The 20276-nt window shown below is 41.4% G+C and overlaps 2 protein-coding genes across 28 annotated transcripts in view; one reads left to right on the top strand and one right to left on the bottom strand.

The window, feature by feature from the left end:
* LOC147797039 (uncharacterized) overlaps positions 1-20276 on the top strand; it is a 35605-nt gene that overhangs the window by 7925 nt on the left and 7404 nt on the right. For 6 of the 27 annotated variants that reach the window (XM_087145164.1, XM_087145160.1, XM_087145154.1 and 3 more), the window contains exons 2-8: positions 1730-1792; positions 3750-3812; positions 5772-5840; positions 7343-7411; positions 9393-9461; positions 16893-16955; positions 18911-18979. In XM_087145164.1, coding sequence (XP_087001290.1) covers positions 1730-1792; positions 3750-3812; positions 5772-5840; positions 7343-7411; positions 9393-9461; positions 16893-16955; positions 18911-18979 — 465 coding nt within the window. The remainder of the gene's footprint in view (positions 1-1729; positions 1793-3749; positions 3813-5771; positions 5841-7342; positions 7412-9392; positions 9462-16892; positions 16956-18910; positions 18980-20276) is intronic. The other 21 variants (XM_087145165.1, XM_087145158.1, XM_087145178.1 and 18 more) reach the window with 19 other exon arrangements.
* LOC147797040 (uncharacterized) lies at positions 14006-14869 on the bottom strand. Its single transcript, XM_087145113.1, has one exon. The coding sequence runs from the start codon at positions 14867-14869 to the stop codon at positions 14006-14008; it is 864 nt and encodes a 287-aa protein (XP_087001239.1).

Genomic DNA, 20276 nt, shown 5'->3' with positions numbered 1-20276 from the left:
TAAAAAAAATACCTCAAAACGTAACTGAATTGAGAGTTAAAAAATGGATGTGTATATAGAGTAAAATGCAAGGGATTGATCCAGCCGAGGTCCATTTCAAAGAGTTTTTCGGGGGAGCACTTCCGGGGATGGGGGCCAGGAGAAAAGCAGTAATCAGGAACGAAATGATAAATCGTTTACAGTGGAAGGAGTCAACAGGAGTTTTCCCGAGCAAAGTGGTGATTTTTATCTCTTTTCATCCTCCTTCATTGTCGTTCTGCCTTCAACAACAGTAAAACAGATCAGGTTTCATTCAGGGAGATTTTAACATGACACACATTCCATCACTTTTGAACTTCAGAAAGTCAGGTTTGCACAGATCACGCAGTTGTGAACCTCTGTAGCCTGGGTTTGAATCCCACGTGATCCGACGTGTGGGTTGGGTCGTTAGTCCTCACCTGAAACTGTTCCCGTAACGTTTGTCTGGAGTTTTCCCGCCCACCTCTAAATCTGGAACGAGTAGTGTCAAATAGTGCTTTACCCTTGTTAAATGAAGAATAAATAAGTGAGTCATTAATCGATTTCAGAAAGTAAACACACGTGGCTATAAAAAGGCCATGGTCCAGACGTTTCAGCAGACAAATACGTGACCCACAAAAGGCAGAATGCAAACTGATGAAAGATCTCCCCTGTTGGGTAAGGGCCAGCCTGACAATGAAGGGTACCAAAGCACCCAACCTAGCAACGGACGAGGCGATAGAGAAGGCGGTGGACATGGCGGTGCACAAGGCGATAGACACGACAACGGACATGGCGATGGACATGGCGGTGCACAAGGCGATAGACACGACAACGGACATGGCAATGGCGAACAGGAACCGAGATTACCGAGCATTGTATTGCTTTGTCTCTTTCTACTGGGCTTTCTTACTGTCAGATTGTGTCCGAAACACTTGCCCAAATCATGGTGGAATTGCTTGAAAAGTTCACTCCGGACAGACAAAGGTAAGATAAATCGTGCTGTTTAAGTACCGGCAATGTGATTTTTTCCATCCCTTGAAATGTTTATGGAGGACCGTGAAAGGTGCTAATATGCAAGAGGTAATCAGTTTTTGGAAAACCGTTCTCAACCGTGGAAGGATTGATTCTGAAGCTTGTGATAAAAACCAGGCTTCCTAATATATGTTAAGGAGATTCAACTCTTAATTAAATTTAGTTGTATTCAATAGGCCAAACGTCGTTTTAGGGTCCATAAACTTACAATGATACTATGATTTGCTGCCCAAAATCACAATATGTGATCATAACTCAAACTAAGAGAGAAGCAGAAACTCAGGAGTTTGCGTAATGTCATGCTTAGCTTTTCTCGATTAATGTTTCACAGGGATCACCTGCACTGTTCACTCAAGGTTGCGTTCGCCCGTCTTGAATGCGACCCGCGCTGATCAGCTAGAGTTTACTCCCACTATCGGGGAATACATGTATACTCCTACATCCAGGTATAATGCGCACGCATCCTACTCTTGAACCGGAGTAACTGCGCGAACGTGCCCCAAATGTCCGTAGAACTATTGCATTATTTTGCAATGTTATTTCGTTGTTTCGCAATAATAGATATTTTTGCATAATTCAAATTGGCAAACGAGCTTCCGTAAACGTCATCAGAAATGTCTAAAAAAAGAAGAAGAGAATTTCAACCCAAACTTGATATGTATGCTAACTTCATGAATGCCACTTTTCATCCATTTAGACGAAGACGTGGTACAAGGCCGTTCACCAACAGACGGAAACGGAGTCCGTAACCAAGGGCCAGGTAAGATGAATTCCCCAAGCTGTTTCATCTTCAAACCCTCGACCCCAATAGAAGTCTTAAACCTTAATTACACAACCCAGATTCTGTGAGTAATTGTAACATTTTCATTGCTGAGAGTTAAATCCTGAAAGGGTTTTCATTGGCCCTGGGAAGGGCTGGATAGGGTTTGAGTAATTATAGTATGATCTGTTCAGTTTATACATTTATGATTAATTTTGGATTTCTCTTGGATGTGGTTGTTTGGCCCTGCCCGACGTGTATTTTAACACTGATACTACATGTATGTCCCCGAAGGCCTGTGAAAAAAACCACAAGCGTACTCAGGTGGGACTCGAACCCACGAGCTCCTGCTTACTAGTGCAGACGTCTTAACCCCTCGACCACCGAGCCTGCCGGTGTCAGCTGGCTGGTTTGAATCAGATGTCGCAGCAGGTATCACGAACAACTATTTCAAAGATGGATTTGCGCCGGAGAAATGAAATTAATTTTGGATTTGGTTGTTTGTTTGTTGGGGTGTTGGGGTGTTTGTTGTGGTGTTTTGTTTGTTGGGTTGTTTTGTTGGGGTGTTGGGGTGTTTGTTTGTTTGTTTTTGCCTTGCCCGACGTGTATTTTAACACTGTATATTCAGTGTATGCCCCTCTCACTCACTGGTTTATCCAAAGTGTTACAACTGAGTTCGGACGCCCCATTTTCAAGACAATGGTGTTCAGTCATGCATGACAGGAGGGATACCATCAAGGTATCATTAGAAAGAATACTGCTTCTACTTTTCGGAGATCCTTATACATTATAATCATATCTCATGGTTTGGGCATATTAACCCCTTTCCTCAGGGTTTGGTTTTTTCAGGGACACCCTGTAGTACATTTATGATCTTGTAAGGTTTTTCAGGGTACGTAGATCATGCACTTTTCAAACTTCACGTATGTTTATTTAGTTTTGGAGTTTGGCATGCTTTATTTTATCAATTTTTGTTTTAAATCGTCGATGTGGCTTTTAATTCGGTGCTCTATTTCTCTATGAATTTTCATTAATATATTCAGGGGATTCAACTCTTAATTAAATTTAGTTGTATTCAACACTAATTCTAACCCTCGGTATGTTGCCGGTTCCGACACTGAGTAGATTTTATTCTTCTGGACACAAAATTCAACATGTACGGAAGCCCGTTAGTGCCAATTTGAACTCGGTCTACCAGAAAAATATTTTTTATTGCGAAATATAACAATAACATTGCGAAATACCATAGTGGAAGTATATTGTCGCTGACCTGCGGGTCATACTCCAGCCTCTCGAACACTCAGGATCGAGTATCATGTTAACACGAGTGGCTCGCTCGAACGCATCCACCCAACCCCCGCGTCTGCTCCAGTATAAAAATAGCTGCATCAAAAATCGATGACTTCTTCTTTAGGCTCCTGGACAATCCGTAATAGGCCAAACGTCGTTTTAGGGTCCATAAACTTACAATGATACTATGATTTGCTGCCCAAAACCACAATATGTGATCATAACTCAAACTAAGAGAGAAGCAGAAACTCAGGAGTTTGCGTAATGTCATGCTTAGCTTTTCTCGATTAATGTTTCACAGGGATCACCTGCACTGTTCACTCAAGGTTGCGTTCGCCCGTCTTGAATGCGACCCGCGCTGATCAGCTAGAGTTTACTCCCACTATCGGGGAATACATGTATACTCTTACATCCAGGTATAATGCGCAGGCATCCTACTCTTGAACCGGAGTAACTGCGCGAACGTGCCCCAAATGTCCGTAGAACTATTGCATTATTTTGCAATGTTATTTCGTTGTTTCGCAATAATAGATATTTTTGCATAATTCAAATTGGCAAACGAGCTTCCGTAAACGTCATCAGAAATGTCTAAAAAAAGAAGAAGAGAATTTCAACCCAAACTTGATATGTATGCTAACTTCATGAATGCCACTTTTCATCCATTTAGACCGAGACGTGGAACAAGGCCCTCCACCAACAGACGGAAACGGAGTCCGTAACCAAGTGCCAGGTAAGATGAATTCCCCAAGCTGTTTCATCTTCAAACCCTTGACCCCAATAGAAGTCTTAAACCTTAATTACACAACCCAGATTCTGTGAGTAATTGTAACATTTTCATTGCTGAGAGTTAAATCCTGAAAGGGTTTTCATTGGCCCTGGGAAGGGCTGGATAGGGTTTGAGTAATTATAGTATGATCTGTTCAGTTTATACATTTATGATTAATTTTGGATTTCTCTTGGACGTGGTTGTTTGGCCCTGCCCGACGTGTATTTTTAACACTGATACTACATGTATGTCCCCGAAGGCCTGTGAAAAAAACCACAAGCGTACTCAGGTGGGACTCGAACCCACGAGCTCCTGCTTACTAGTGCAGACGTCTTAACCCCTCGACCACCGAGCCTGCCGGTGTCAGCTGGCTGGTTTGAATCAGATGTCGCAGCAGGTACCATGAACAACTATTTCAAAGATGGATTTGCGCCGGAGAAATGAAATTAATTTTGGATTTGGTTGTTTGTTTGTTGGGGTGTTGGGGTGTTTGTTGTGGTGTTTTGTTTGTTTGTTGGGTTGTTTTGTTGGGGTGTTTGTTTGTTTGTTTTTGCCTTGCCCGACGTGTATTTTAACACTGTATATTCAGTGTATGCCCCTCTCACTCACTGGTTTATCCAAAGTGTTACAACTGAGTTCGGACGCCCCATTTTCAAGACAATGGTGTTCAGTCATGCATGGCAGGAGGGATACCATCAAGGTATCATTAGAAAGAATACTGCTTTACTTTTCGGAGATCCTTATACATTATAATCATATCTCATGGTTTGGGCATATTAACCCCTTTCCTCAGGGTTTGGTTTTTTCAGGGACACCCTGTAGTACATTTATGATCTTGTAAGGTTTTTCAGGGTACGTAGATCATGCACTTTTCAAACTTCACGTATGTTTATTTAGTTTTGGAGTTTGGCATGCTTTATTTTATCAATTTTTGTTTTAAATCGTCGATGTGGCTTTTAATTCGGTGCTCTATTTCTCTATGAATTTTCATTAATATATTCAGGGGATTCAACTCTTAATTAAATTTAGTTGTATTCAACACTAATTCTAACCCTCGGTATGTTGCCGGTTCCGACACTGAGTAGATTTTATTCTTCTGGACACAAAATTCAACATCTACGGAAGCCCGTTAGTGCCAATTTGAACTCGGTCTACCAGAAAAATATTTTTTTATTGCGAAATATAACAATAACATTGCGAAGTACCATAGTGGAAGTATATTCTCGCTGACCTGCGGGTCATACTCCAGCCTCTCGAACACTCAGGATCGAGTATCATGTTAACACGAGTGGCTCGCTCGAACGCATCCACCCAACCCCCGCGTCTGCTCCAGTATAAAAATAGCAACATCAAAAATCGATGACTTGTTCTTTAGGCTCCTGGACAATCCGTAATAGGCCAAACGTCGTTTTAGGGTCCATAAACTTACAATGATACTATGATTTGCTGCCCAAAACCACAATATGTGATCATAACTCAAACTAAGAGAGAAGTAGAAACTCACGAGTTTGCGTAATGTCATGCTTAGCTTTTCTCGATTAATGTTTCACGGGGATCACCTGCACTGCTCACTCAAGGGTGCTTTCGCCCGTCTTGAGTGCGGCCCGCGCTGATCAGCTAGAGTTTACTCCCACTATTTCGGGGGGGGGGGGTACATGTATACTCCTACATCCAGGTATAATGCGCACGCATCCTACTCTTGAACCGGAGTAACTGCGCGAACGTGCCCCAAATGTCCGTAGAACTATTGCATTATTTTGCAATGTTATTTCGTTGTTTCGCAATAATAAATATTTTTGCATAATTCAAATTTGCAAACGAGCTTCCGTAAACGTCAACAGAAATGTCTAAAAAAGAGAGAGAATTTCAACCCCAACTTGATATGTATGCTAAATTCATGAATGCCACTTTTCATCCATTTAGGCCGAGACGTGCACGTGGAACTAGACGCTCCAACAGCAGAGGAAACCGGAGACCGTAACCAAGTGCAAGGTAAGATAATTTCCCCAAGCTGCTTCATCTTCAAACCCTCGACCCCAATAGAAGTCTTAAACCTTAATTACAGTTTACTCTGGATATGCGAAGGTAAGATAAATCGTGCTGTTTAAATACCGGTAATGTTATTCTTTTCATCCCTTGTACGGATTTGAACCGCTGAAATGTTTAGGGAGGACCGTTAAGGGTGCTAATATGCCAGAGGTAATCAGTTTTTGGAAAACCGTTCTCAACCGTAGTGCCTGATGAAAACTGTTCATGGAACCGGTCTCTGCAGGTCAGAGAAACTTATCTCACAGCCAAATAAAACCATTCTAGTTCTTATTCTTTTAATTAAAAAAAATTTTATCACTTTTTACAAGATATACACGCACCAAGTTACACCACGCATCTTGATCAAGTGTTCAAAATAGAATAACAATATGCCCTCGTGCAAAAGAATAAAGGAATTCTTCCTGTAAATATCTTTTCCATGTTATGCTTTACATTTTCTGTACGCTATGTCTGAAAACAAGCAATAGTGGACAGGTTGATTCTGAAGCTTGTGATAAAAACCAGGCTTCCTAATGTCATATATTTTAAGGGGATTCAACTCTTAATTAAATTTAGTTGTATTCAACACTAATTCTAACCCTCGGTATGTTGCCGGTTCCGACACTGAGTAGATTTTATTCTTCTGGACACAAAATTCAACATGTACGGAAGCCCGTTAGTGCCAATTTGAACTCGGTCTACCAGAAAAATATTTTTTATTGCGAAATATAACAATAACATTGCGAAATACCATAGTGGAAGTATATTCTCGCTGACCTGCGGGTCATACTCCAGCCTCTCGAACACTCAGGATCGAGTATCATGTTAACACGAGTGGCTCGCTCGAACGCATCCACCCAACCCCCGCGTCTGCTCCAGTATAAAAATAGCAACATCAAAAATCGATGACTTCTTCTTTAGGCTCCTGGACAATCCGTAATAGGCCAAACGTCGTTTTAGGGTCCATAAACTTACAATGATACTATGATTTGCTGCCCAAAACCACAATATGTGATCATAACTCAAACTAAGAGAGAAGTAGAAACTCACGAGTTTGCGTAATGTCATGCTTAGCTTTTCTCGATTAATGTTTCACGGGGATCACCTGCACTGCTCACTCAAGGGTGCTTTCGCCCGTCTTGAGTGCGGCCCGCGCTGATCAGCTAGAGTTTACTCCCACTATTTCGGGGGGGAATACATGTATACTCCTACATCCAGGTATAATGCGCACGCATCCTACTCTTGAACCGGAGTAACTGCGCGAACGTGCCCCAAATGTCCGTAGAACTATTGCATTATTTTGCAATGTTATTTCGTTGTTTCGCAATAATAAATATTTTTGCATAATTCAAATTGGCAAACGAGCTTCCGTAAACGTCAACAGAAATGTCTAAAAAAGAGAGAGAATTTCAACCCCAACTTGATATGTATGCTAAATTCATGAATGCCACTTTTCATCCATTTAGGCCGAGACGTGCACGTGGAACTAGACGCTCCAACAGCAGAGGAAACCGGAGACCGTAACCAAGTGCAAGGTAAGATGATTTCCCCAAGCTGCTTCATCTTCAAACCCTCGACCCCAATAGAAGTCTTAAACCTTAATTACAGTTTACTCTGGATATGCGAAGGTAAGATAAATCGTGCTGTTTAAATACCGGTAATGTTATTCTTTTCATCCCTTGTACGGATTTGAACCGCTGAAATGTTTAGGGAGGACCGTTAAGGGTGCTAATATGCCAGAGGTAATCAGTTTTTGGAAAACCGTTCTCAACCGTAGTGCCTGATGAAAACTGTTCATGGAACCGGTCTCTGCAGGTCAGAGAAACTTATCTCACAGCCAAATAAAACCATTCTAGTTCTTATTCTTTTAATTAAAAAAAATCTTATCACTTTTTACAAGATATACACGCACCAAGTTACACCACGCATCTTGATCAAGTGTTCAAAATAGAATAACAATATGCCCTCGTGCAAAAGAATAAATGAATTCTTCCTGTAAATATCTTTTCCATGTTATGCTTTACATTTTCTGTACGCTATGTCTGAAAACAAGCAATAGTGGACAGGTTGATTCTGAAGCTTGTGATAAAAACCAGGCTTCCTAATGTCATATATTTTAAGGGGATTCAACTCTTAATTAAATTTAGTTGTATTCAACACTAATTCTAACCCTCGGTATGTTGCCGGTTCCGACACTGAGTAGATTTTATTCTTCTGGACACAAAATTCAACATCTACGGAAGCCCGTTAGTGCCAATTTGAACTCGGTCTACCAGAAAAATATTTTTTTATTGCGAAATATAACAATAACATTGCGAAATACCATAGTGGAAGTATATTCTCGCTGACTTGCGGGTCATACTCCAGCCTCTCGAACACTCAGGAGTTTAGAGGTTTGGTCTCTAATTTAATTAAATAAAGATAGAAATAATTACCCCTAAAGGAAAAACTTGAGTCTTGGTCTTCTCCGGCCGCTTCTTGACTCGACGAAATAGTGAAGATTTAATATATACAATAATGAATACTAAGGAAATGTGTCCTTCCGCGGGAACAGTCACCGTAAGGAGAAAACACTACCTAATCAGATCCTATCCCCGCATCTGGACACAAGTTGAACTAAGAAAAATGGCTGCTAGATGAAGTAGTGGACCAGTGACTTGTAGAAGCTCGGCTGCACAGCGAAGGAGTGTGTGTGTGTTCTGCATGCACTAAGCTTTTATACTTCTTTGCTGGAATGAAGAGCCCTACCCTGTCCATTGAATTCAATTATAAAAGCCACAGGTCTGAACAAAGAGGGGGATTAACCGACCTCAAAAAAGCCAGGACAGGACTGCAGCGCTAAAGCTGTTCAGGAATTCACTACAGGAGTATCATGTTAACACGAGTGGCTCGCTCGAACGCATCCACCCAACCCCCGCGTCTGCTCCAGTATAAAAATAGCTACATCAAAAATCGATGACTTCTTCTTTAGGCTCCTGGACAATCCGTAATAGGCCAAACGTCGTTTTAGGGTCCATAAACTTACAATGATACTATGATTTGCTGCCCAAAACCACAATATGTGATCATAACTCAAACTAAGAGAGAAGTAGAAACTCACGAGTTTGCGTAATGTCATGCTTAGCTTTTCTCGATTAATGTTTCACGGGGATCACCTGCACTGCTCACTCAAGGGTGCTTTCGCCCGTCTTGAGTGCGGCCCGCGCTGATCAGCTAGAATTTAGTCCCACTATTTCGGGGGGGGGGGGTACATGTATACTCCTACGTCCAGGTATAATGCGCAGGCATCCTACTCTTGAACCGAAGTAACTGCGCGAACGTGCCCCAAATGTCAGTAGAACTATTGCATTATTTCACAATGTTATTTCGTTGTTTCGCAATAACAAATATTTTTGCATAATTCAAATTGGCAAACAGGCTTCCGTAAACGTCAACAGATATATCTAAAAAAAAAGAATGTCAACCCAAACTTGATATGTATGCTAAATTCATGAATGCCACTTTTCATCCATTTAGGCCGAGACGTGCACGTGGAACTAGACGTTCCAACAGCAGAGGAAACCGGAGACCGTAACCAAGTGCAAGGTAAGATGATTTCCCCAAGCTGCTTCATCTTCAAACCCTCGACCCCAATAGAAGTCTTAAACCTTAATTACAGTTTACTCTGGATATGCGAAGGTAAGATAAATCGTGCTGTTTAAATACCGGTAATGTAATTCTTTTCATCCCTTGTACGGATTTGAACCGCTGAAATGTTTAGGGAGGACCGTTAAGGGTGCTAATATGCCAGAGGTAATCAGTTTTTGGAAAACCGTTCTCAACCGTAGTGCCTGATGAAAACTGTTCATGGAACCGGTCTCTGCAGGTCAGAGAAACTTATCTCACAGCCAAATAAAACCATTCTAGTTCTTATTCTTTTAATTAAAAAAAATCTTATCACTTTTTACAAGATATACACGCACCAGGTTACACCACGCATCTTGATCAAGTGTTCAAAATAGAATAACAATATGCCCTCGTGCAAAAGAATAAATGAATTCTTCCTGTAAATATCTTTTCCATGTTATGCTTTACATTTTCTGTACGCTATGTCTGAAAACAAGCAATAGTGGACAGGTTGATTCTGAAGCTTGTGATAAAAACCAGGCTTCCTAATGTCATATATTTTAAGGGGATTCAACTCTTAATTAAATTTAGTTGTATTCAACACTAATTCTAACCCTCGGTATGTTGCCGGTTCCGACACTGAGTAGATTTTATTCTTCTGGACACAAAATTCAACATCTACGGAAGCCCGTTAGTGCCAATTTGAACTCGGTCTACCAGAAAAATATTTTTTTATTGCGAAATATAACAATAACATTGCGAAATACCATAGTGGAAGTATATTCTCGCTGACTTGCGGGTCATACTCCAGCCTCTCGAACACTCAGGAGTTTAGAGGTTTGGTCTCTAATTTAATTAAATAAAGATAGAAATAATTACCCCTAAAGGAAAAACTTGAGTCTCGGTCTTCTCCGGCCGCTTCTTGACTCGACGAAATAGTGAAGATTTAATATATACAATAATGAATACTAAGGAAATGTGTCCTTCCGCGGGAACAGTCACCGTAAGGAGAAAACACTACCTAATCAGATCCTATCCCCGCATCTGGACATAAGTTGAACTAAGAAAAATGGCTGCTAGATGAAGTAGTGGACCAGTGACTTGTAGAAGCTCGGCTGCACAGCGAAGGAGTGTGTGTGTGTTCTGCATGCACTAAGCTTTTATACTTCTTTGCTGGAATGAAGAGCCCTACCCTGTCCATTGAATTCAATTATAAAAGCCACAGGTCTGAACAAAGAGGGGGATTAACCGACCTCAAAAAAGCCAGGGCAGGACTGCAGCGCTAAAGCTGTTCAGGAATTCACTACATCAGCCCCCTTCAAGATCGCATGTTGGCAGAAAAAGTGATCGATATTAATTAATAAATAGATATTTACAAAGAGAGTATGTGTACAAAACTTTAATTCAGATGAGAAAAGTCTGTATGTATTTTCTTGGCCAGCGCACACGTCTTCCAGATCTTGTGAACCTCTCTGCCTCTCTTGGTGTATTACTGGATGGAGGTTGTTCTGAAGCTGGCGTCTGGAACTTGGTATCAGTATTAGCGACCTTCAACCTGTCAACACTTACAGTACATTGTTTGCCATTGATGTCCAGAATAAAATATTTATTTTTTCTTTCGATCACCCGATAGGGGCCATCATAGGGAGGTTGGAGTGGCTTTTTAACAGCATCAACACGCAAAAACACATGTGTACATGTAAACAAATCCTTAGGAACTTGACTTTGATGTGCACTAGTTCTAGGTGGTTTTGGTTTAAGCTCCGACATGTAATGACGAAGGCGGTCGACATAACTGGTTGGGTCTAGACTTTCTACATTTTTGACTGGAACGAGTAATTCGCCAGGGAGTCGAAGAGTGGAACCATAAACCACCTCTGCGGCACTACATCCTAAGTCAGCTTTAAACGATGAGCGAAGACTAAGTAGAATAAGTGGTAATGATTCTGTCCACTTGTTAGGTTCCCTTTGAGCTTTTAATGCTGACTTGAGGGTTCGATGAAATCGTTCCACTAATCCGTTTGCAACGGGGTGGTAAGCAGTTGTACGAATGTGTTTGGTGCCAAGAAGGTGCGATAGATGTTTGAAAAGGTTTGACTCAAACTGGCTACCTCTATCAGTCGTTATAGTTGTAGGCACTCCAAATCTGGCTATCCAATTGTCAACAAAGGCTTTTGCGACTGTTTCAGCCACAATATTAGAAATTGGTATTGCCTAAGGCCACCTTGTGAATTGGTCTATGTAAGTAAGCAAGTAAGAAAAACCATGAGACGAAGGAAGAGGGCCAACTAAATCTATATGTACTTGGCTAAAACGAGCGTCAGGGGTTGCGAAAGTACCTATCGGTGTCACTGTGTGACGCTGTACTTTTGCACGCTGACATTGAATGCATTGCCTGGTCCAATTCCGAACATCTTGATTAATGGATGGCCATACAAATCTCTCAGTGATTAGACGTTGTGTGGCCCGAATACCTGGATGGGATAGCTCATGTAAAGAGTGAAAAATGTCACGCCTAAATTCTTTTGGAATATACGCACGTAGTCTACCAGTTGATGTATCACAGATAATGGTATTCTGCGATACGAGTATAGGTAGTTCTTCAAAATGAAGACTAGACGATTTGCGAAGCTTTGCTAGTTCTGGATCTGTCTTCTGTTTGATTGCAATTTGGTCAAAATCAATAAAATCGCTGGTGTGACAAACGCAGTGGAAGAAATTGACATCATACCTTGAAAGTGCGTCAGCGACAACATTTTCTGAGCCTTTTATGTGGCGTACGTCAGTACTGAACTGAGAGATGTAGTCTAAGTGCCGAATTTCTCTCGGTGAGTAGCGATCTGGCTTCGATTTGAATGCATACGTTAGAGGTTTGTGATCAGTCAAGATGAAAAAGTCGCGACCTTCTAAATAATATCTAAAGTGGCGAATTGCTAAATATACAGCCAGCAACTCGCGACCAAACGTACTGTATCTAGTCTCTGCTGGTTGTAAACGTTTAGAGAAAAACGAGATTGGTTTCATCTGACCATCAACGTATTGATTAAGTACACCTCCAACTGCCTTGTTTGATGCGTCCACCATTAAACAAAGAGGAGCGTCTGCAAGTGGGTGAACGAGCAAAGTGTGTTGAGCTAGAGCGGATTTAGCTTTGTCAAAGGCAAGTAACTCTCCTTCCGACAGTTCAATTACTTTGTCCTTTCTTTTACACGAAAGGAGGTCCGTCAATGGTTGTAAAATGTCGGCGCAGTGTGGAATGAAACGCCTGTAAAAATTGATTAATCCCAAAAACTCTCGTAGTTTACGAAGCGAGGTCGGAACAGGAAAGTCTTGTATGACTTCAACTTTACTCTCCAAAGGTCTAATACCGTTGGAGTCGATAGTGTGGCCAAGAAATTCAAGGCTAGAAACACCGAACTCACACTTGCTAGGATTGACAACGACACCATATTCGCGAAGGCGGTCAAAAAGTAGCTTTAGATGTTGCTCATGTTGTTCTGCATCATCACTTGCTATCAGTAAATCATCGATATATGCGTAAACGAAGTCAAGACCATGCAAGACTTGGTCGATGAATCTCTGGAAAGTTTGGGCTGCATTCCTTAAACCAAAGGGCATCCGAATATATTCAAAAAGGCCAAAAGGTGTGATGATGGCCGTTTTAGGAATGTCTTCAGGTGCAATAGGTATTTGATGGTAAGCTTTAACTAGATCAATTTTGCTAAAGATAGTCTTACCATGTAAATTCGTCGAAAAATCGTGGATATGCGGAATAGGGTATCTATCAGGTACCGTGATATTGTTTAAGGCACGATAATCGCCACAAGGCCTCCAATCACCTGATTTTTTGGGCGCCATGTGCAATGGTGAAGACCACTGACTATCTGATGGGCGAATAATTCCTAATTCCAACATATGATCAAATTCGGCTTTTGCTGCTGGCAATTTATTTGCTGCTGGTCGTCTAGGTCGAGCATTGACTGGTTGTCCAGTAGTTTTTATCTGATGAGTGACGTTGTGCTTGATAGAACTTTCCTTATAATTTGGCCTAGTTATTTCTGGATATTGACTGAGCAAGGAAGTGTAAGCATTGTCACTGTTAGGCATAGCGAATACTGGGCCTGGTGAGTTTACAGACGTTACATTGCCGTTAACAGTGAGATTAGTCTGTGAATCAATCAATCGGCGGTTTTTAACATCTACCACTAGAGAAAAATGTCTAAGAAAATCGGCGCCAATAATCGGCACAGGTACAGCGGCGATAATGAAAATCCATTTTAAATCGCGCCTTAATCCGAAATTCAGTGTCATAGATCTCTCTCCGTAAGTGGTGATGAGGGTCTTATTAACCGCTTGCAATGTATACGAACTACTGTTGCGCTTATCACTATTGGTTGGTGGAATAACACTAACTTCAGCGCCAGTGTCAACAAGAAATCTGGTACCAGTAATTTTGTCTGTAACATAGAATAGACGACTTTTTGTTTTGCCAGTCGAACCCGCCGTCCCTAGTTGCTGGCTTTCTAGTTTTCCTGATTTGTCGCCTTAGATTTAGTCTCAGAATAAGAACAAGGTTTGACACATTTGGTTGCTTTGTCCCCAAATCGCCAATGGTACCAGCAATCGGAACCAGCACGCGGTACGCTTTTGGACTTGGAAGGACTTCTGCGATCATCGATACTCTTATTTTTAGTGTGTTCTCTACTACGCCCCCGGCTAAAGTCACGTTTGCCTTTACTTGTACCTTTCATGACCAGTTCATGAACAAGAGTCGTTAAATCGCTAACCTGACTTTGCAGTTCATCTATGCGTTTTTCTAGTGATTTAGATGAAGAGACTGCGTTTACTGTTGTAGAAGTTACTACAGTGGGCGGAGATGCAACTTCCAAAATTTTATCGGCAATAATTGCCAACTGCTCTAGGTCCACGGTATCACTAGAGGATGCCAAAATAAGTTGCACATTTTGTGGCAACCGTTGGAGAAATAATTGTCTTAAGATTCTTTCTTCAAGAGTATTTTCTCCTAGTAGTTGCTTCATACGGCGAAGAAGCTGTGACGGCTTTCTATCACCAAGTTCCTCGGAGATTAACAGTTGATGGAGCCGTTTTTGTTCTGACTCTGATGTTCTTTTAATTAGTTCCATTTTCAATTTGTCGTACTGATCAACTGTTGGAGGGCTAATCAACAGGTCCCTAACCTCTTGAGCAATCTCCGGTTGAAGTGAGGACACAACATAAGCAAATTTTGTTGCTTGAGTTGTAATTTGGCGAGTTTGGAATTGCGCGTCTACTTGTGCAAACCATATGGTAGGGTCATGAGGCCAAAAGGGTGGCAATTTAAGACTCACCGCAGATAAGGGTGCAACTACCTCGGGTGGTGTGGCCATCATGCCAACAAACAGGATAATATATACAAAGTATTTACAAACTGTGGAAGATTTCCCTAATTCTTTATACTGGAGAATTACTTCTAAGTTGGCGATCAAAAGCAAAGGATCTACACATTTCAATGAACCAACGCTGTTTTAGTTTCGAGTCACCATGTAGACCGTCGTACAGATGAGCAAAATGATTTCTTACAACTCTTGTGGTTTTGCCACGACGAGTTCTCTTTGCAGTCTTCCGAACAGAATTATGCCAAGACAGTGTTCGTAAAGTAACTCCGTGCTGTTCGACCAGATTGTGTTTAATTATTCGATTATTTACATCATCTAAGATTGCGTCAGTTTCGCGTTGAAAGGTTTGAAGCTCAGTTTCAGAAAGAATTGGAATTGAGAGTTTCTTGCTTGACTGAAACTTTGCAAACGAAATGGGTGGAATGGTTGCGAACGCGACGTAGGTTTCAGGCCGTGCAGTTAAAATTGCCTCCTTAAAAGTAAGCAGCTCTGAAAACAAACTCTCGGCACTATGATGTGATGGTTTGAGTACACGATTCTCACGGTTTTCGTCATAAACAAAAGTTGTAAGGTCATTTATTCCCGCGGCTATTTGTATGATGACCTGGTCCTCTTGAGGGTAAGTATGAAGCTTACGAATGACTGGGCCAGTAAGGTTGTAAATTTTAGCACCGCGGTAAGTCACAAAATCAACTGGAAATTTAAAATCAGTCGGTATAGAATACTTGTTAAAGTTATGTCCACGCGAATCTGCCGCAAACAAGCAATGAATCATTACTAGTTATACTGAATTAAAGAAAGGTCTATCTATCAACACGGTTATTAACTTTTATTATGGACGAAATGGGAATGAACGTACACGTATTCGAACGTCAGGGTCACCAGTTTTAGAGGTTTGGTCTCTAATTTAATTAAATAAAGATAGAAATAATTACCCCTAAAGGAAAAACTTGAGTCTCGGTCTTCTCCGGCCGCTTCTTGACTCGACGAAATAGTGAAGATTTAATATATACAATAATGAATACTAAGGAAATGTGTCCTTCCGCGGGAACAGTCACCGTAAGGAGAAAACACTACCTAATCAGATCCTATCCCCGCATCTGGACACAAGTTGAACTAAGAAAAATGGCTGCTAGATGAAGTAGTGGACCAGTGACTTGTAGAAGCTCGGCTGCACAGCGAAGGAGTGTGTGTGTGTTCTGCATGCACTAAGCTTTTATACTTCTTTGCTGGAATGAAGAGCCCTACCCTGTCCATTGAATTCAATTATAAAAGCCACAGGTCTGAACAAAGAGGGGGATTAACCGACCTCAAAAAAGCCAGGACAGGACTGCAGCGCTAAAGCTGTTCAGGAATTCACTACAGGAGTATCATGTTAACACGAGTGGCTCGCTCGAACGCATCCACCCAACCCCCGCGTCTGCTCCAGTATAAAAATAGCTACATCAAAAATCGATGACTTGTTCTTTAGGCTCCTGGACAATCCGTAATAGGCCAAACGTCGTTTTAGGGTCCATAAACTTACAATGATACTATGATTTGCTGCCCAAAACCACAATATGTGATCATAACTCAAACTAAGAGAGAAGTAGAAACTCACGAGTTTGCGTAATGTCATGCTTAGCTTTTCTCGATTAATGTTTCACGGGGATCACCTGCACTGTTCACTCAAGGTTGCGTTCGCCCGTCTTGAGTGCGACCCGCGCTGATCAGCTAGAGTTTACTCCCACTATCGGGGAATACATGTATACTCCTACATCCAGGTATAATGCGCAGGCATCCTACTCTTGAACCGGAGTAACTGCGCGAACGTGCCCCAAATGGCCGTAGAACTATTGCATTATTTTGCAATGTTATTTCGTTGTTTCGCAATAATAGATATTTTTGCATAATTCAAATTGGCAAACGAGCTTCCGTAAACGTCATCAGAAATGTCTAAAAAAAGAAGAAGAGAATGTCAACCCAAACTTGATATGTATGCTAACTTCATGAATGCCACTTTTCATCCATTTAGACCGAGACGTGGAACAAGGCCCTTCACCAACAGACGGAAACGGAGTCCGTAACCAAGGGCCAGGTAAGATGAATTCCCCAAGCTGTTTCATCTTCAAACCCTCGACCCCAATAGAAGTCTTAAACCTTAATTACACAACCCAGATTCTGTGAGTAATTGTAACATTTTCATTGCTGAGAGTTAAATCCTGAAAGGGTTTTCATTGGCCCTGGGAAGGGCTGGATAGGGTTTGAGTAATTATAGTATGATCTGTTCAGTTTATACATTTATGATTAATTTTGGATTTCTCTTGGATGTGGTTGTTTGGCCCTGTCCGACGTGTATTTTAACACTGATACTACATGTATGTCCCCGAAGGCCTGTGAAAAAAACCACAAGCGTACTCAGGTGGGACTCGAACCCACGAGCTCCTGCTTACTAGTGCAGACGTCTTAACCCCTCGACCACCGAGCCTGCCGGTGTCAGCTGGCTGGTTTGAATCAGATGTCGCAGCAGGTACCACGAACAACTATTTCAAAGATGGATTTGCGCCGGAGAAATGAAATTAATTTTGGATTTGGTTGTTTGTTTGTTGGGGTGTTGGGGTGTTTGTTGTGGTGTTTTGTTTGTTGGGTTGTTTTGTTGGGGTGTTTGTTTGTTTGTTTGTTTTTGCCTTGCCCGACGTGTATTTTAACACTGTATATTCAGTGTATGCCCCTCTCACTCACTGGTTTATCCAAAGTGTTACAACTGAGTTCGGACGCCCCATTTTCAAGACAATGGTGTTCAGTCATGCATGACAGGAGGGATACCATCAAGGTATCATTAGAAAGAATACTGCTTCTACTTTTCGGAGATCCTTATACATTATAATCATATCTCATGGTTTGGGCATATTAACCCCTTTCCTCAGGGTTTGGTTTTTTCAGGGACACCCTGTAGTACATTTATGATCTTGTAAGGTTTTTCAGGGTACGTAGATCATGCACTTTTCAAACTTCACGTATGTTTATTTAGTTTTGGAGTTTGGCATGCTTTATTTTATCAATTTTTGTTTTAAATCGTCGATGTGGCTTTTAATTCGGTGCTCTATTTCTCTATGAATTTTCATTAATATATTCAGGGGATTCAACTCTTAATTAAATTTAGTTGTATTCAACACTAATTCTAACCCTCGGTATGTTGCCGGTTCCGACACTGAGTAGATTTTATTCTTCTGGACACAAAATTCAACATGTACGGAAGCCCGTTAGTGCCAATTTGAACTCGGTCTACCAGAAAAATATTTTTTATTGCGAAATATAACAATAACATTGCGAAATACCATAGTGGAAGTATATTCTCGCTGACCTGCGGGTCATACTCCAGCCTCTCGAACACTCAGGATCGAGTATCATGTTAACACGAGTGGCTCGCTCGAACGCATCCACCCAACCCCCGCGTCTGCTCCAGTATAAAAATAGCAACATCAAAAATCGATGACTTCTTCTTTAGGCTCCTGGACAATCCGTAATAGGCCAAACGTCGTTTTAGGGTCCATAAACTTACAATGATACTATGATTTGCTGCCCAAAACCACAATATGTGATCATAACTCAAACTAAGAGAGAAGTAGAAACTCACGAGTTTGCGTAATGTCATGCTTAGCTTTTCTCGATTAATGTTTCACGGGGATCGCCTGCACTGCTCACTCAAGGGTGCTTTCGCCCGTCTTGAGTGCGGCCCGCGCTGATCAGCTAGAGTTTACTCCCACTATTTCGGGGGGGAATACATGTATACTCCTACATCCAGGTATAATGCGCACGCATCCTACTCTTGAACCGGAGTAACTGCGCGAACGTGCCCCAAATGTCCGTAGAACTATTGCATTATTTTGCAATGTTATTTCGTTGTTTCGCAATAATAAATATTTTTGCATAATTCAAATTGGCAAACGAGCTTCCGTAAACGTCAACAAAAATGTCTAAAAAAGAGAGAGAATTTCAACCCCAACTTGATATGTATGCTAAATTCATGAATGCCACTTTTCATCCATTTAGGCCGAGACGTGCACGTGGAACTAGACGCTCCAACAGCAGAGGAAACCGGAGACCGTAACCAAGTGCAAGGTAAGATGATTTCCCCAAGCTGCTTTATCTTCAAACCCTCGACCCCAATAGAAGTCTTAAACCTTAATTACAGTTTACTCTGGATATGCGAAGGTAAGATAAATCGTGCTGTTTAAATACCGGTAATGTTATTCTTTTCATCCCTTGTACGGATTTGAACCGCTGAAATGTTTAGGGAGGACCGTTAAGGGTGCTAATATGCCAGAGGTAATCAGTTTTTGGAAAACCGTTCTCAACCGTAGTGCCTGATGAAAACTGTTCATGGAACCGGTCTCTGCAGGTCAGAGAAACTTATCTCACAGCCAAATAAAACCATTCTAGTTCTTATTCTTTTAATTAAAAAAAATTTTATCACTTTTTACAAGATATACACGCACCAAGTTACACCACGCATCTTGATCAAGTGTTCAAAATAGAATAACAATATGCCCTCGTGCAAAAGAATAAATGAATTCTTCCTGTAAATATCTTTTCCATGTTATGCTTTACATTTTCTGTACGCTATGTCTGAAAACAAGCAATAGTGGACAGGTTGATTCTGAAGCTTGTGATAAAAACCAGGCTTCCTAATGTCATATATTTTAAGGGGATTCAACTCTTAATTAAATTTAGTTGTATTCAACACTAATTCTAACCCTCGGTATGTTGCCGGTTCCGACACTGAGTAGATTTTATTCTTCTGGACACAAAATTCAACATGTACGGAAGCCCGTTAGTGCCAATTTGAACTCGGTCTACCAGAAAAATATTTTTTTATTGCGAAATATAACAATAACATTGCGAAATACCATAGTGGAAGTATATTCTCGCTGACTTGCGGGTCATACTCCAGCCTCTCGAACACTCAGGATCGAGTATCATGTTAACACGAGTGGCTCGCTCGAACGCATCCACCCAACCCCCGCGTCTGCTCCAGTATAAAAATAGCAACATCAAAAATCGATGACTTCTTCTTTAGGCTCCTGGACAATCCGTAATAGGCCAAACGTCGTTTTAGGGTCCATAAACTTACAATGATACCATGATTTGCTGCCCAAAACCACAATATGTGATCATAACTCAAACTAAGAGAGAAGTAGAAACTCACGAGTTTGCGTAATGTCATGCTTAGCTTTTCTCGATTAATGTTTCACAGGGATCACCTGCACTGTTCACTCAAGGGTGTGTTCGCCCGGCTTGAGTGCGGCCCGCGCTGATCAGCTAGAATTTAGTCCCACTATTTCGGGGGGGGGTACATGTATACTCCTACATCCAGGTATAATGCGCAGGCATCCTACTCTTGAACCGAAGTAACTGC

This window comes from Acanthaster planci, linkage group LG13 (assembly GCF_054643075.1).
Source record: "Acanthaster planci isolate LZ-2023a linkage group LG13, COTS_SCS, whole genome shotgun sequence".
Taxonomy (NCBI): Eukaryota; Metazoa; Echinodermata; class Asteroidea; order Valvatida; family Acanthasteridae; genus Acanthaster; species Acanthaster planci.
Note: the sequence above shows the minus strand (reverse complement) of the source record. Positions and strands in the feature narration are given on the sequence as shown.